Source organism: Enoplosus armatus, chromosome 1, assembly GCF_043641665.1.
Source record: "Enoplosus armatus isolate fEnoArm2 chromosome 1, fEnoArm2.hap1, whole genome shotgun sequence".
Lineage (NCBI taxonomy): Eukaryota > Metazoa > Chordata > Actinopteri > Centrarchiformes > Enoplosidae > Enoplosus > Enoplosus armatus.
Genome location: NC_092180.1, coordinates 10297512 through 10314193, shown reverse-complemented (window position 1 = coordinate 10314193; position 16682 = coordinate 10297512). Strand labels below are relative to the sequence as shown.

General features: G+C 40.1%; 1 protein-coding gene across 1 annotated transcript in view; it reads right to left on the bottom strand.

The window, feature by feature from the left end:
- Window positions 1-2034: 2034 nt before the first annotated feature.
- The window catches only part of LOC139307394 (protein diaphanous homolog 3-like), a 149722-nt gene continuing 135074 nt past the window's right edge, over window positions 2035-16682 (bottom strand). Inside the window, exon 28 of the mRNA XM_070931158.1 lies at window positions 2035-2411. Within this exon, the coding sequence (XP_070787259.1) occupies window positions 2035-2411 (377 nt within the window). The remainder of the gene's footprint in view (window positions 2412-16682) is intronic.

Genomic DNA, 16682 nt, shown 5'->3' with positions numbered 1-16682 from the left:
ATAAGAAAACTGAGCTCATTATGTTGCAAATTAAGCAATAACAACTTCTACAAGGACGCTGCATACTAAATAGCCTCTTTACATCATTTGTTGTTCAATCGAGGCACCACATTTTAGAAGAGCCCAATTATCACATTTAGAAAATAAAAGGTAGAACATATAGAGGTCATTCACAGGCATTAACTTTAAAAAGCCTCCAGCAAATCAGTGATAGTGACCACTGATTTGTGCACGACACGTCGTAACACTTACAGTGCTCTCTCTTTAGCACATTGTCCTTCTAAAGGCATGGATATAGTCCAAAACAGATAAAGGCTCAGTTCAGTTTGTACTACAGTGCGCATATGTACGGCCAAGGTTATAATAATGAATAATTTGGGCTGCACAGGGAACGTCAGTGCAGACCACTCATGGGCACGGGTAGGTGATGAAATGTACATCACGCTGACCCTCAGAGGGCAACAGTACCAGGGTTAAGAAAACATTGTAGATGTGATGTGAGATCTGAGCCCCTTGGAGCTGTGTTGATTGCTGACTAGTATTCAACCTTCAGTTAAGTTGTATATATGCTCGTAACTGCATGCAAAGATATTTCGTGTTCAGATGATTTTGTCTCCCTCTGTACTTCAAAGACAATTATTTTAGGATCGCTCTTAGGATGCTCACTAACTTGGTAAATGTGTATCCACATGGTTGAAATGCACTTATTGTAAGTTGCTTTGGATAAAAGCGTTAAATAAATGTAATGTAATGTAAATGTTAAACTACGATGACTATAAGCAACACTGAGAACAAAAACAAAGCAGCAAACAAACAAAAATTACAGCCACACAAACACTGAAACGTATTGATTTCAGTCATGTGTGTGAAACTTTTGTGATTTATGAAAAAGACAAAACAAACAAAAAACATTTTTTGGCTTTATTTTATTGTAAATGAGTCTATAGCGAAGAAAGATGCAACAAATGAGAGCTTAAGATATGTGGGAATGTATTGTGGGAATGTAGGAGAAGAAAAACGGCATCAATTCTGGTTAACTTGTCGCTGGATGAACTTGTTTCTTTTGTGCCACATTTTGGACAATAATTCTCTTCGACACTGTTCCCTTTCTGCAGACTCGTTATCACTGTGTAGAAATGTTCTCACCAGCAATGACACAGAGACAAGACAGTCTAGTACAACCAAAATCAACTTGTCAAATGACATCTCATTACTGTTCTAAGCTGTGAAAATACTCTTATGTATTGATCCGTTGTATATTATAGTTTTACAGAATGCTGATTACATTTTTATAGAAAATACAAACAATAAGATCAATGTTTTGAATATAAAAGACACCCCGTCACCCCACAAGGAATGAAAAAGACTCAAAGAAAAAAAGAAAATTAAATACCAAAAGTAATATAAACACTCAAAATCTTTTAATTGAACATGACTAATAACATGCATATGAAAACAACTAAAAACTAAAATACAGGTCGGACAAGATGATAAGATAATGGTGTAAAATAAAAGCTACAGTAGAGGCGATTATAAGAAACGCCAATGTGAAAGTAAATGTGATATAATTTTTATTTAATATTGCATACTTCTGGATTACAAACAAAGTGCTTAGCAACATTGCACCTTTTACTTTTAGAGGAAAAGCTATGTTATATTCCCATTGCACTTGCACTTTACAGGATCAGGTAGAGACTCCGCTGAATCTATTTGGCTTTATTTTCTCTTTTTTACTATAATGTATTACACTAATATGCTTAAGTGTTTCCTTGAATCTCAACTTTTGTAAATCTTTATTTCATGAAGTAACCTTTTGTGGGCCAGTTATCGGTGCTCTCCCTGCCTGACTGTATTTTTATGTCAGTACCATCAAGCGATAAAAGCATGGTCCTCAAATTAGAAGTTTTGTACAAATGTATTTTTATGAAGCTTTAAAAAAGTCAATTTCCATTCCGAGCACGTTAAGATTCATGAGTACAAACATACTGTAGGCTGTATATGTATGCCATATCAGAGATAATGTGAAAATTAACCTCACAAGGCCCTGAGTTTTGCCAGCAGAGCCTCCACATCTGACTCTCCATTGGTGCTACAGCTGCTGACGGCAGCACCAGTGGAGGACGGCTGGAAGGCCGAAGGCTCCGCTTCAACCTCCATCTCCTTCTCAGTCGGTTTAACCGTCTGTCTTTCCACCACCCTCTCTCTGTCCAGCCAGTGGCTGTGACCCGGGGGGTTCCTGTACCTGCGGCCTGACTCCGAACATGCAGATGCAGCAGCCTTGGCCCGGGCTGCCGATGGATGGACTTCGGACTCATTATGGGCCTCCTTGGCAGGGGGAGCTTTCACCACAGCTGAACCCGCATTTATATTCTGCCGAGAGCGAGACCTTTGTAAAGGTGCCTTGTTGTTTTCTGTGAGTGAAAAACAGTGAGCACAACTGTGAGGGAGGAGAGTGAGAAGAAGCTGATGCCCAATTGACTCGTTAAATGAATGGAAGCTAGGGGTTAATCAGACTACACACTGAATTACAAGCAAGAAAGAGAGCAGAAGAGAGGTTAAAAAAAAGAAAGCAAGTGAATGCAAAATGCTGTCGTTCTGCAGAAAATACTAAATTATGGGTCAAGAGAAATCAGGAAGTAACAAGAAGCATTTAGTTAGCACATGCACAACAGAGCAAAGGCACATATATACACATGAGCTCGCTGTACACACTGTTAGTTTGGATGAATACACACACATACCATGGAAGCGTACACCGTGTATACACACACTGATGAGGACAAATTTTCTGCAGCAGACTGTGGCACGCAGCAAGCTCACTATGATGAAATGGATATGGCTGATCAACCGCAACAGAAACTCAATAACATTGTACGTCGCCCTTTTCCAATCTCCCAGTCTCTTCCCCTTTTCTCTTACATGACACCCTCCCACCCAGCTCCCCTGACTCCACCATTATCATCCATTCTCCTTCCTCCGCTCTTCATCTCAGCTCTCTGCTCCTGCACTAGTCCTCTTCATCTTTCTTATTTCTCTTAACCCACCACCTCCACCCTCCACCCCCTCCATCGCTCTTCTCAGCCTCCCGCCCCCTCTGGTTTCCGACTTAAAACGCACACCCAGACAGACAGTGGAACAGAGCGACGGCCCAGATCAGACCTACGTTCTGAATTATAATCCCTCTGAGTAGATCTTAGACTTCATCATCAGTATGTGTGCGCTGGAAGGAGAGGGTAAATCCATATTCATATGACCTTGAGCATGAGGCTGAGAGGAGTGGCGCGAGGAAAGACACCACCGCATTTAAAGTTTCCTGAGCATTAAATGTCTGGCAAACAGGAGTCAAACACAGCAGAGCAGAACAGAGCGACCCGCTCTGTCAGCCAATCGGTAATGAGTTTGGAGCGTGGCCAGTCAGTCATGACAGTGTGTTTTATGGGCCACGCTGACGAATGACAAGGAACGTCCCTGAACACAACCTCTGACAAATAAATAAGGATAAAGGGAGGAAAGAGAGCAGACAAGAAAGAACAGACTGCAAAATTAAGCAAAGAAAGCCAACGATCTCACACACACACACACACACACACACACACATCCAAAAACTCGTTAGGCAAACAAGAGGCAGTGGGGGATTTTAAAAGGATGAAATGAGTGGAGTGCGTTGCCTTGCTGCTGTGACTGAACATTTACCACGGCTGAAAATCCAACTCTCCTTTCGTTATCTCACCCTTTTTGCTCTCTTCCTGTTGTAGCAGTCTCGATTGTAAAAGATGACAATTATTCCCTGCTGTTGGTCCTCTTGCACCACACTCCCCTATCCCGTCCTGTGCCTCTCTCCTCCCTCTAAAAACCTGTCATCTACCCCCAACGCCTGTTTGATTCTGTGGGGCGATGCCCCACAAACACACATTTCCTTTACAAATACCACACACATTCAGAGCTGATGTTGAGAAAATTATCATTTGTGGTATCAGCAATTTGCATTTTAATATCTTGTTTACATTTCTGTTGAAATTTTAAACTGATGCCATTTCTGTCTTCTTGGAGAGAAACTGTTTTCTGCTCTGCATGAACCCTTAACGATTATATAAATCATATTCTTGAGAGAAGTACAAAGTGCTGTATCAATACATATAAATTTACACTTCAAAAATAGATTAGAAACCCCACACTTCAGTTAGACCCCTTATCTAAAAGTGTATTTCTTTTCTTCCTAACAGGGCCCTGGCCTTTAGTGGTGAACATGATCAAAGTGCTGGCAAGTCCGGTTTCTTCTCTGCCCGCCTGTGACACCTAGCTGCCCCTTCCTTTGAAGCCTCGCTAGCTTCCCAACATATGCCTTCATCTAAGCTGTAAAACACGTCTGAGAGATGTAAAACATGTCTCATCTCACAGGTTGTACTCCTTTAACCAACAACTGACACTGGTTTTACGGGAGAACGAGTCAAGTGGAATTCGAAGGTGAAACCCTTTTCTTTTATTGAACACATGCTATGATGGTGGGATTGTGCATTTATCTCTCTCAGACAATTTGATTCAGATACGTGATAAGCAACCTCATATAAAAGTCGTAGATACACTAAGAGTCAGTATATTTCAAATCTACTTAAACTTGATTTTCAATTGTAAATTTTCACTGGCAATAACTTAATATTTTCTCACTTTTTATTTCAAGTACCAAGTACAAAAAGCCCCCTAAAAATCATAGCAACTGCCACAACATCAATAGTTTAAAGAGCACTCCACCAATTTAGTATTGTGTTCTTATAAGATTGTCGGCCTCATGATGGACAGTTAAAAAAAAAAAAGATCAAAATCAGAACCACCGATATTGTCTCTTTTATTCCAAAACGTCAAAAGCTGGCACCTACATTACCCACAATTCAACTCCGACAGAGTCGTGTGGGTGTGTTTTGCTAGTAGCGGCCAATACAGCCTTGAGCAGCTAGCCTCAAGCAGAGATGAGGAGCGAGCTACAGAGAACCAGTCTGGTAAGCTCACTTCTTTCAAACTCAACATCAACAGATTTTTGTTCATTTTCAAACTTGTAGTCTTCAGCAGAAACCGATGCTGACTCAAGTGACATCATTTGAGGCAGATTATCATGTTTCGCGCAGCTCCCTTTGGAGCCACAAAAGGCTTTATACAACATTCGTCATGTAGCAGTAGAACTCCCCAAGACCTGTTAACAGACATTGATGTATAAAATTGGTGGTGTTCCCCTTTAACAATAAGCAGCGACAAAAAGAGCAACATTTTGGACAGTCCCCACGAGGGATGCATTTTCAATTCTATATTGGCAACTGGTATTGTTTAACACAATTTCAGGGTCATTGTCATCCATTTAAAGCACTTTAAACAATACTAAATGGGTGCATGTCCTTGTAAATAAAATAGCTTATTGCTTCAACTATTGCCTTTGACCAGGAGGAGTTGGGGGCACGTAGCGTTAGTTGGTAGCTTTCCATGGGTTGACTGCTCCTGCAAGAAAATGTTTCCGACAGCACTTTGTTGTTCTTGTTAGCATGCTGTTAAAGGTTTAAGGTGTTGCATTTCCTTTGTCAACATTTTTGGCAGTGTAGCACACGGTGGGTTCTGACTTTTTCTTTCCCACCACTGAAAGAACCAAATCACTTTTTGACACATTCTTGTATGAAATTTGGGTTTGGACCTGTGTATTGATGTAGCAACATCTTGCACTCTTGTATTGATTTTCTGATACGTAGCAGTTAATCTTTACACCTCAATGTGATAGCAGTTAATTGGAAAACTTCCTGTCCAATATTGAAAACAAGAGTGTGAGAGGTATTCCTTTATCCCATCTGCAAATAGCAGCAGAAAGGAGTTCACATTTCTTCATGTAAGATAATTTGCACTATTTATATTTGCTGCATCGACTGACGCAGATGAGCTTTTACTCATCTCTCCCCCCTCCCATATTCTGCTCTCTTGAAGTTTTTGAGAAGTTAGGAGGCAGGCAGGCTGAGGCAGGAAGCCTTGGCAGTGAGACAGAAAGTGAAGTCTGGTCTTTTTCTTTCCCTGACTGTTACATCTACACTGCCTGCCACCACTGTGGTGACAATGAACTCATCTACATGAAGAGCTGTTAAGAGATTGGAGAAGAACAGTCAACACATGAGAAAGCCTGGAGATTGGTATTTTCCAATGTCTGTAAAACATGAACACAATGCGATTCTGCTACACTACCAGTCTATCACAGTCCTCAGTCTGCTGCTGTCCTTTACTTTGCTGGAAGGCAGAATGGAAAAGGGAACAGTTGAAAAACAATGATGAAAGAGCTGGCAAACTGAGCTTGTTGTGTCTCTTCTTGCTCTCAGCTTTGCTGAAAAATGTGTCTTTAAACTGTAAGTCTCACAGCCCACAGCCTTTTAACCAGCTACTGACACTGGTTCTGTTGCAGCATAAGACAAGGAAAATCTCAAACAAAACAGACTAATCGCTGCTCTGAACGGTTTGAGAATTTCAAGATGGAAACATAGTGATGTATTAAATGTCTGATAGGGTGGCATTTAGCAGGAATGTAAAAGGCCCTGTTCATCAGAAAAAAATATTTTTTTTCTATCTGCAAATAGCTGCAGAGAGGAATTCACATTTTCTTCTTGTCAGATCATTTGGTCCATTTGCATTTGCCACTTCAAATACAGATGCAGATGAGCCTTTCCTCTCATCTCTCGCTCCCTCCCCTTCTCTCCACTCTTATGAAGTTTGCAGTATTTGATCACTTTAAGAAGAGAGCAGTCATGCAGACTCACAAAAATACAGTGAAGTGACTTTTTCTCTCTGCGGAGTGACTGACACAACAAGTTGAAGTTAGCAAGATCAAACACACACTTCTACACCCGCCATAACTCACAACACAGTTAGCTGGCTTAGCAGTTTCCTGTATCTTCTGTCTAATGATGACTACTTGCCATGTTTTTTGCATCTACAAATGGAACATCTGGGCCCAGATTACTGCAAAGGATCCAGTCAAATATATGGAACTATCCGCCATTGGTGACAAACATGATTGTTTGGTCCGCAGTCTGCTTTTTCCAAAGGTAGGGTTGCAACTAATTTTTTCATTATCAATTAACCTGACAATTATTTCCTCGATTAGTCATTTTGTCTAAAAGCTGTCGAGAATATAGTGAAAAATCCCATCCCATTTTATCCAACCAACTGTAACCCCCCCCCCCCCCCCCCAAAGATAATCAGTCACTATCATATATGACAAAGAAAAGCAAATCCTAATATTTGAAGATGAAACCAAAACATGTTTGACGTTTTTTGCTTACAAATGATCAAGTGATCACCTCAGGAGTTGCAGATTTGTTTTTTGTAGATTGACTAATCACAAATCATTTCACCTCTACATGGCAGACTTTTCAAACTATGCAACAACGCATTTCCGCAATCCTTGCCAGACACGGTAAAGGGTATTAGAAGAGGGGACCAGGGATTTGTTTTTACCGATGAATAAACTTGAATTTTATCTATGAATAAACTTCATATATATATCTTTTTAAATCTGTGGGCTACTTCACAGGGGAAAAAACCACAAGGAGAAGACCAACTTACGCTGCTGAGATCACATGATTTCCTGTCAAACGCGGAGGTGCGTCTTGCGAAGAGGTCTGCCATTTTGTCTGCAGCTGTGTACTCTTGAATAATTTTACCTTACTCTCCTATAGCCATTTTGTCTATGTGAGTGTGCGACCGTGTGTACTGTGCTGTGGAAAAACTATGATTTAATGTGTTTGTGTTTGAACATACAGGAAGGAGATGGGCTGAGATAATCTATATTTAACAGTTGAAAAGGTATGGTGTCAAAAATGTGTGTGATGCCCCAATGTCCCCCGGCGACTCTTGTAATAGGTAGCAGACAGCTTGTTAGCTTACCTATGTGCATTAGGCTGGCTGTAATTAAAGACCATTACCTGGCAGCACACCAGTCATTGAAGGTTTGTTCCCTGCTTGTTCATCGTAGTTAACTGTGTGTGTGCAGAGCGGTCTGTCTAGCTTCTCTGTCACACAGCAAAACAGCAGACAGGATTAAAAACGAGGAGAGGCAACAAGCAATGAAAGGAGAGAGTGGAAGGAGGACAACAGTGGAAGAAATGGGATGATGAGGGAGAAGATGACAAGATGGGCAGAATAAACAGCCTCAAGACAGTGGCATGATTTGGAGGCAATGATTGTGATTTGGACTAGACTAAAATGGAGTACAAAAAAGAGAGGGAGCAATAAGGAGACAGAAGAAGAGAAAATCGAGGCAGTATCGGGATGGATTGTTGAAAGAGCACTTTAACAATCCCTGTGGGTAATGTGAAAAACAGCACTGTTATAGGTAACCGAAGCCTGTCCTGCTCTAATGCATATCAAAGTGTTTTCCTTTGTTGAGCTGTGATTTGACTCCCCCCCCTTCTTCTGTCTCTCCTCTCACATATTTAACAACCCCAAAATCTTTGTTGAAATACAGAAGAATAGATCATAGTGTTAGCGGAAAAGCATCATCATTTGGAAGCCTTTTAGATGGATGTGTGCCAGTGTGTATTCATGACTGGGTGTGGGTTTTTCTTTTTTGTCCTGACGCTCCAAATGGCATTTCTTTTCAAAGGTGTTGGTTAAGCTAACAGCTGGTTGTGGGGTTAAGGGGAAATAGTGCTGAAACAATTAATCGATCGGTGGATCAACAAAAAATATAGCAACTACAAACATTATCTGGTTCTTGCTTGTAAAGATTGTGAGGATTTGTTTCTGTTTTATATTGTAAATTGAATACCATTGGGTTATGGACTGTTGGTTGGAAAACAAATAGCAATTTAATGATCTCACATTGGGCTCTGGGATTGGAATTTGTCACCATTGTCTGACATTTTATAGATTAAATAATTATTACATTAATAAAGAAAAGAATCGACAGATTAATTGATGATGAAAATAATCATTAAGCCTACCAAGCCTACTAGAAGTGCATATTTTGATTTAGTGGCAGTGATGATCAGCAGTGTTGGCCCTTCACTAGAATCACTTCGGTATAGTTCATTTGTAAAGGCTCAAAACTAATTTTCATTACAATTGTGCTTTTTGAGTAGAGTTTACACAAGTGGACAGAGTTTTATAATGTTTAGGAGATAGAGTAGCCTGTTATTTCAAGTGTAAAAACTACAAGTTAAAAATAAAACCGGTAAGAGGTAATCTATGAACACAGTAGCTGGAGCCTGGATAAGAACCAGACTGGTTCAAAGAGAGAATGGGTGCAGTTCCTTGACATTTATAGGTCACCCTCTATGACTCACCTACAAACAAATCCATAGTAAACATCCTCATAAATATTCTTTAACTGGACATGGCAATGGTCTTTGCCCAAGCACAAATGTGGACACACTCATAAAGACATGTCAACACATTTCACCTGCCAAGCTTAGGCAGACATGAGTGAGTCACAATAAAATCAAGTGAGGAGGAAAGTGGGAAGGAGTGTTGAGGTGGTTTGCTGCTTAAAACCAAAAAAGGATGACGTGGAGAATATGATATATATGAAAGGGCTGAGTCCCTCAAGTCTTCTGCCCCTCAGTGTGAACCCCAGCCCCTGTGAGCTGCAGCCAAGCATGACATTGCGTTAACATGCCTTGGTGCGTCTAACAATGCCTCAAAAGTGAGCCTGGTTCCCTGCCACTAGCACTGCTACCCTGGCTCACACTGCAGAGGATGCTCAATTGAGAATACAATTAACAAAGTAAACAATACAAAACACTGTCAAAAACACTGTTATCATGACAAATTCATTTTAGAAGCCTTTTCAGGAGGTGACTTTTTGACAGACAGCCTATCTTCAATAAACACAGACATATTTAATGTCACAGAAAAGATTATCATCATTATAGTGTAATGGATACTATGTTTAGGGAAGGGAAGTTACATTAATATTTGTTACCAGCTTAGAACTAGCATCTTCCAGAAATAATGACTTTCCTTGCTTTCAACTGCACTGCCACATAACATAACTCTGAAGTAACAAAAAAAAAAAAAAAAAAAAAGCAACATGATGTTTAGTGTTGTAAATTACCCATCTCTGCAAGTTGTTAAAATGCATTCATAAATTTAAAAACCAGCTGTAGTGGAGGCCATGGTCAGCGATAATACAAAAGAGCAATCTGTAATAAATGGGGTAAAACATGCAAAAAAAAGAGGTATGATATTTTACAATATAAACAAATCTGTCCGCATGTATTACAAAGAGGAAATACACCTGGCAGATGGTTGAAGCAGCCCGGGCTCTTACTCCTGCTTTACTCTAATTACATTTACATGCAGGGTAATGGACTGAGAATGTTTCCTCATACAGGGACAGCATTACTTCCTGGGGTCTCTGTCTCTCTTCTCCTTCTCTCGGCCTCCCGCACACACTCGCACACCCACATACATAAAAGCAGACATCAGACACAAACGCAGCGAGACAGCCTGACAGACACACATCACTGCGTAGAAGCAAACACACACACACACACACACGCACACATATACACAGTCCTTTTCTAATAAGCACTGTTTCACTGATACAGGTGTACAGCCAGTGTACTCTGCTGCCTCTGGCATGAATTAAACATGTCTTGGTTTCAGGCTCTGCTACCTGTTGTTGTTTGTGTGGTTACTGCTGGTAAATATCCCCAGCAGTCGTAGTCTAATGCATATGTATTTCCCCTCAGTGGCTTCACACTAACTAAAGGTTTTCTATCAGCCGCTTTCTCCAGCAGTGTACACCTGTCACACAGGGAGAGTAAAATATTGATCCTTCACATGCCTCCAGACACGAAGTCGAAACGCACTCGCAAATGCAGCCACAGACAGACAAACAGACAGAAGTACACATTTCTCTGTTAGCCACCAATCAGTCGGTAACATGGATTAATGAACTGGTTGACTGAGGAGAAGTTTATATGATAGACGAGGAGCGCAATCGATAGACTCGTCTTGTACGCAGAAGGACTGCAGTGGATTATGGAGAACATACTTGATAACCTGCATAAGCCATCTGTATCTGTAAGACATTTACAACCCTAATGTTTCTGATAGATGCCTTTGCAATTAAAAAGAGATCTTGGTTGTAAGTCATTTTTGAACAAAACTCAGCAGCAAGTAAGGTTAAGGTTCATTGTTAATAAGAATAAAAACGTCAGTGGGATTTATGTGTTTGCATTGCTGGTGTTTTTCTTGGATTGGTTTTCACTTTCCAATGTCCAGGTAGGAGATATAACCAATGCACTAAATACAATTGTCATATATTACAGTTTGTACATGTAGGGATTGGTACTGAACCTCAATACTATTTTGGTAACGACTGTAATGTATCCTGAGCACCAAGTATCAAAATCTCTTCTACTTATTCTTTGATTGTTTGCTGATTTAAATAGGAAATTGTATCAATTTTACGCTGTTTGTACAAATTTGCTGCTTGTGTTTAGACAACATTTAACATGGCTTCTTTTTATGAAATGAAGAAAAAAAGCATTTTGTTGACAAAACATGTTTATACTTCTCAATGTAAGATATGAAAAAAGGATCACTTTGGTATCATTACTGAGACTCCTATCAAAACTCTGTGATAGTATTGGAAATGTTTCAACGATTGCCAGGCCTATATACAAGTGATCTTTTAGCTACACCACTGTATTGAGGTAATGTTAATCACTTCACACCCATAACGCAACACAAGATGGAATCACCCACGGTCATGACATCAAAAGGTGATTAAATATTTCAAACTCCAATGGAAGACTTCCGTTCTTTGTCTCTTTTGTAGTCCCTCTGAGGTGTTTATTTTTTACCATTGTTTCTACTGCCAGCTGAGGGCTTGTGTTTAACACTCAGGCCGACTCTGACAGCTCTCAATATGCAGGGCCAGTCCTGCCAAACAGACTTATGAATTCCAAACAGCCCGGAGTCATGCTCCATATTTCATTGAAGTTGAATATTTAAAAAGATCAACCCACTCAAAACCCTATAAAACCTATCGTTCTGGGGCCTTGTGTCCTAAAAATAAAATCGCATCTGCCATATCGCATTACAGACAGCCACATCAGCCTCCATCTCTTAACCATTTCCCTCTCTCTGTTCCCCTCTCTCTCTGACAAAACCCATCTGGTAACCAGCCTGTCTCCATCAACACAGGTTTTGCTCTCTCTCTTTCAAACAACTGCACACTTCTTCCTGCCTCCTTTATCTCATTTACTTCCCTTTTTCTCCCTCACTGTCTGGAACTCACACCCCCCCCCCCTTTTTATTGGTACTGTAACTCTCACCCCTGAGCTGTCCTTCAACCTCTTCTCTTCTTAGGGAATCACACAGACCACCAAGTAAAAGAGGTGGTTCTCTATTTCCTTCCTATGGCAATATGGACCTGGCTTCTTATTTCAAAAAGTGATCCAAAAGGCATGAGGTTTGACAAGATGCAGCAAAATTAGTGGAGAAAAACCGCAATGCAGCCTTCGTCTGACAGCACAGTCTCAGTCTGATCAAAGTGATCCGGACTCTCGTTAAAAAAAAGAAAAAAATCAACATGTGAGAAACGGACAGTGTAGCAAGAGCAAGCATGTGTGATACCAGTGTGAGTTTCACCCGCACTATGCCCGTAGCAACCCTGGATAGGCTTTGTTTGGGTATAAAATAAGAATGACACAATTAAGCTTAAAGCAATAATTGATCTAAATGTCTAATGTGTCATAAAGAGACATCAAGCATATCAATAAGTAGTGCTTTTGTCAGCAAAGAAAAAATAGTGTTTATTTCAGAGTGCAAATGTCACAAGTAACTGATTAAACTTGGTTAAACTCAACCAAATTTAAGGAGCTGACATCAAGTTCATTATGTTGCTCAGTCAACAGCCTTGTTAGAGTTCCTCCATCCAAAAGGTGTTGGCCAGACAGGTGGGACAGTCAGCACTTAGGAAACCTCTGTCAGATGTGCGAATGGACCAACTTACTATAAATATGCTAACACATAAGTGAGACTGGTTTTACATTTTAATTCAAAACTGTAAAACTATTTAGGAAATTGCTTGACAGGTTGAGTGGATTTTTCAACACGTCATAATATTTTAAACAATTCATAAAATCCTTTTTTCTAACCAGAATCATGCTTTACTCAGACTTAATAACACTTATGGCAATTTTTATCAATATTAGAAGTATTATAAATAAACTTGCCCCGATACTGACTATTGGCTGAAAAGACGTTCAACTTGAAAGGAATATCCTCTGGAATGTGCAAACACAGCATACAATAACAGTAGACCACTCTGTTCTCATTACAAAAGTAGTTGAGTACAACACAGATTTTTGAGTACAATACTTTATCAAAAATCTACTTGAGAGAAAGCAAAATTATTGATTGTTAGAATGAAATCAAAAAAATCAATTACATACAGGAGTATTGTTAATTTGTTAATTTGCACTCATGCTAAATAGAAATTAAGATATAGTATTGCTATTATGATACATAATAATGATAACTATGATACAAATATCAAGGAAAATATCTTCATATGGGAAACAAGTTTGATAAACCAAGAAAAGTAAATCGCTTCAGAACTGTACTTTGTTTCACCTCATTTAAACCAAATGGTACTGAATGTATGTATTGCATGGTGATGGAATTCAATATTAGATGAATCAAAAATCAAGTCAGACCTATGATACACAACACAAAAAGGGCCTTTATATTTCTACTGAATTTACAATATGCTAATTTTACACTTCCACTTGATTTCAGATTTGTTTGATGAATAAACATGACACACACATGCAGGAGCCTGTGGGCAGGAGCGCGTGCATAAACCCACCCACCAGTTGGCAGGATCTTTTATAAAATCAACCCATACCAGAAGTAAAATTAAGAGACAAGCAAAGCATCAGGTCAAATGGTGCAATACAATACATTAAATAAATAAATAATGCCCTGCTTAGGGTGCCGAGGGTGAGAGGCGGTCTATATGATAACATGAAGTGTAAGACGACTAGATTCCAGACAAATATTCCAGTGTCTCTGCTGTAGGCATGATACCTCAAGGGAAAAAACACTGAAAGTGAACAAAAAGCAGCAAAGAACAGAAAGCATGTGCATGCAGAGACTAGCGTGTCCTTCATTTTATTATACTGCAAACCTAACACAGACTTGATTGTGGTATTTACTGTGAAACAGTGGAGACAAATTTGGATTTTCTGACTCCACTAATTAGAAAAGACAGCGGAAAGCGTCGAGTCCACATCCAGATTTCAAAACAACCCATCAGAAACTTATGGGTCATGTCACAGGCGCTACATGTTTTTCCACAATCCACTGTATGGCTGAAGGGCTTATTGTGCCTTACACACTAAAATAGTTAGGTACTGCCTTAGCATCATGTTGCCCCAGAGAAAATCCTGAATTAGCAAAGTGTTTGTGTGTGTGTAAGTGTTGGTCTGTTTCCTTTTTCTCATCAGCTCGACTCTGTGAGTCATCAGTGGAAAAGAAAGCAGGATTCACATGGCACCACCACAGTGCTTTGGGGTAATATTGCTATGCTCTCCTGCAACCATTGGAGCTCACTGACATATCAATGCAATTAGAGTCATGGCTGTGTCCCAGTGAAGGTCAGCTAGCACCACTCAGACTCAGACTAACGCAGAGAGAGAAACAGAAAGACAGTGAGAGAGCGAGGGAGGCAGTCAGAGAGGAAACAAATTAAGTGACAGGGCAGCATGGCTGAGTTTAGCTCAGCCTCTGTCCAGGGGCCTCTTCCTCTAACTCTCATACAGGCCTGGCAATTAAAAATACATGCATCAATGGGCTACGCAACTCTCTGAAGAACATATAACACATTTACACAAGCCAAACACATGTAAATGGACACAGGCATTCAGCATAGCGTGCACAGCCAAATGCATGCCTATTTCATATTCCTTATGCACACAGAACTGATGGCCGGCCAGTCTTGTTCAATTCAATGAACCTCTAATCAATGCAGCAGACAAATGATGCGGCGAAATAGGGGGTCTTACACATCATGGCTCAGGGGAACACATTAACCCAATCAACTCGAAAGGTATGGATCTGCCCAAAGAAAGCTGTAGTTCATCACACACCCTGAGTCCTCTGCAAGACAGACATCAGTAGGCCAAGGACAGTGGTGTTGATGAGATTGAACCATATTGATTTTAATCAATAGTGGGCCGAACAGAGGTGTGTGCCCGCTCCAGATGAGGAAACACATTTAAATAGTGCAGCTCTAAACTGAGCTGCGCTATCTAAATGCGTTTCCTCATAACCAGTTGTTAGCAAACACCCAGGGGATAACCTTCAAGCTGAGTGGGACCAGTAGCAGTGACCTCAGTGTGTGTACGCAAGGTAGGTGTGTATGTGTAGGCGATAAATTATTATTTTAGTCAACTTCCAAGTGTGTACAAAAATCCCATCATTGGTATAGTACATGTGTGTAATATCTGTGCATGTATTGATGGTTTAGCACAAAAGCATGCTTAACAGATCTGGCCTGAGGGAGAGTTCAGTGCTTTACTGTAAGTCTGTCATCCATCTCATTCCTTCTTAGAGCTCCCATGGGGCCCATTGCAATCCATGCTCCCCTCAGACATGTTCTATGTCTCCTCCATAGAGTCGGTGGCTGAGCGGACAATAGAATGGCTTAATATTGCAAATGGCTGGCAGAGGAACACAGCCAAAAGGGCTGCAACACTTTGAAAGCTTTGACTATGAGAAAGAGTCTTGAAATAAAAATGTGCACACATCCATACATGACTGCACCAACAATCAGAGAATCACAAAAAGTCCTGCTGACAAAATGCTTGCCTTAGACACAAATAAATTGCCTTGCTAGTTCAGTGCTCGTGTTAGCCTTGACCTACAGAAACATGTGGAGCAGATGTGGAACAGAAGGTGTTGGGGTAATTTGCTCCTTTGTACATGCTACAAGTCCACATTCACAGCTTTCTTGTAGATAAAACCTTGAAAGAAATCAAAGCAAACACACACAGGTGTCTTCAGACAGATACACACACACAAAGGGTGTCACGATTCACCAACTGGAATCGATGTGCCGGGCTTAATGTCTAAGATACAGCTGCATCGATTCAAACTGCTTGAATCAGGGCAAAGCTGGGAGGGAATCGCAGCTGAATCAATGCAGGCATTTCTGTATCAGAAAAGCTTGATATGACAGGCAGGTATTTTTTTATTTATTTTTTAAAGCAGCTAATAATGTTTTTTTACTTTGTGTGTTTCCCTTTCTTGTATCTGCCAGTCTTGTCAGCTCAGTGAAAGTTCAGATCATGTGTTGAAAGTTCAGATCATGTGTGCTCAAAAGAGGAACTTTGCGCTCTGGTGCCATTTATTTTGTCAGGCATTCTGGCCAAACAGAATCCCAGGAAAGACAAACTTTGACTGTGAGTTGAAATTATTTTCCAAAAATAATGGTCTACTTGCCATTAACATCTCAAAATTTCATTCATATGACAGGATTCAATGATATATTTCCTGCAACTTAGAGAAAACTGAAGTTCTGCTAAATTGTATTATTCAGTGCTTAATCGTGCTGAATTATTCCCTTTTTAAATATACCTTGAATATATGAAATATTTCTTTATCTAGATGTGTATTGAATGATTATCAGAGCAAAAGATACA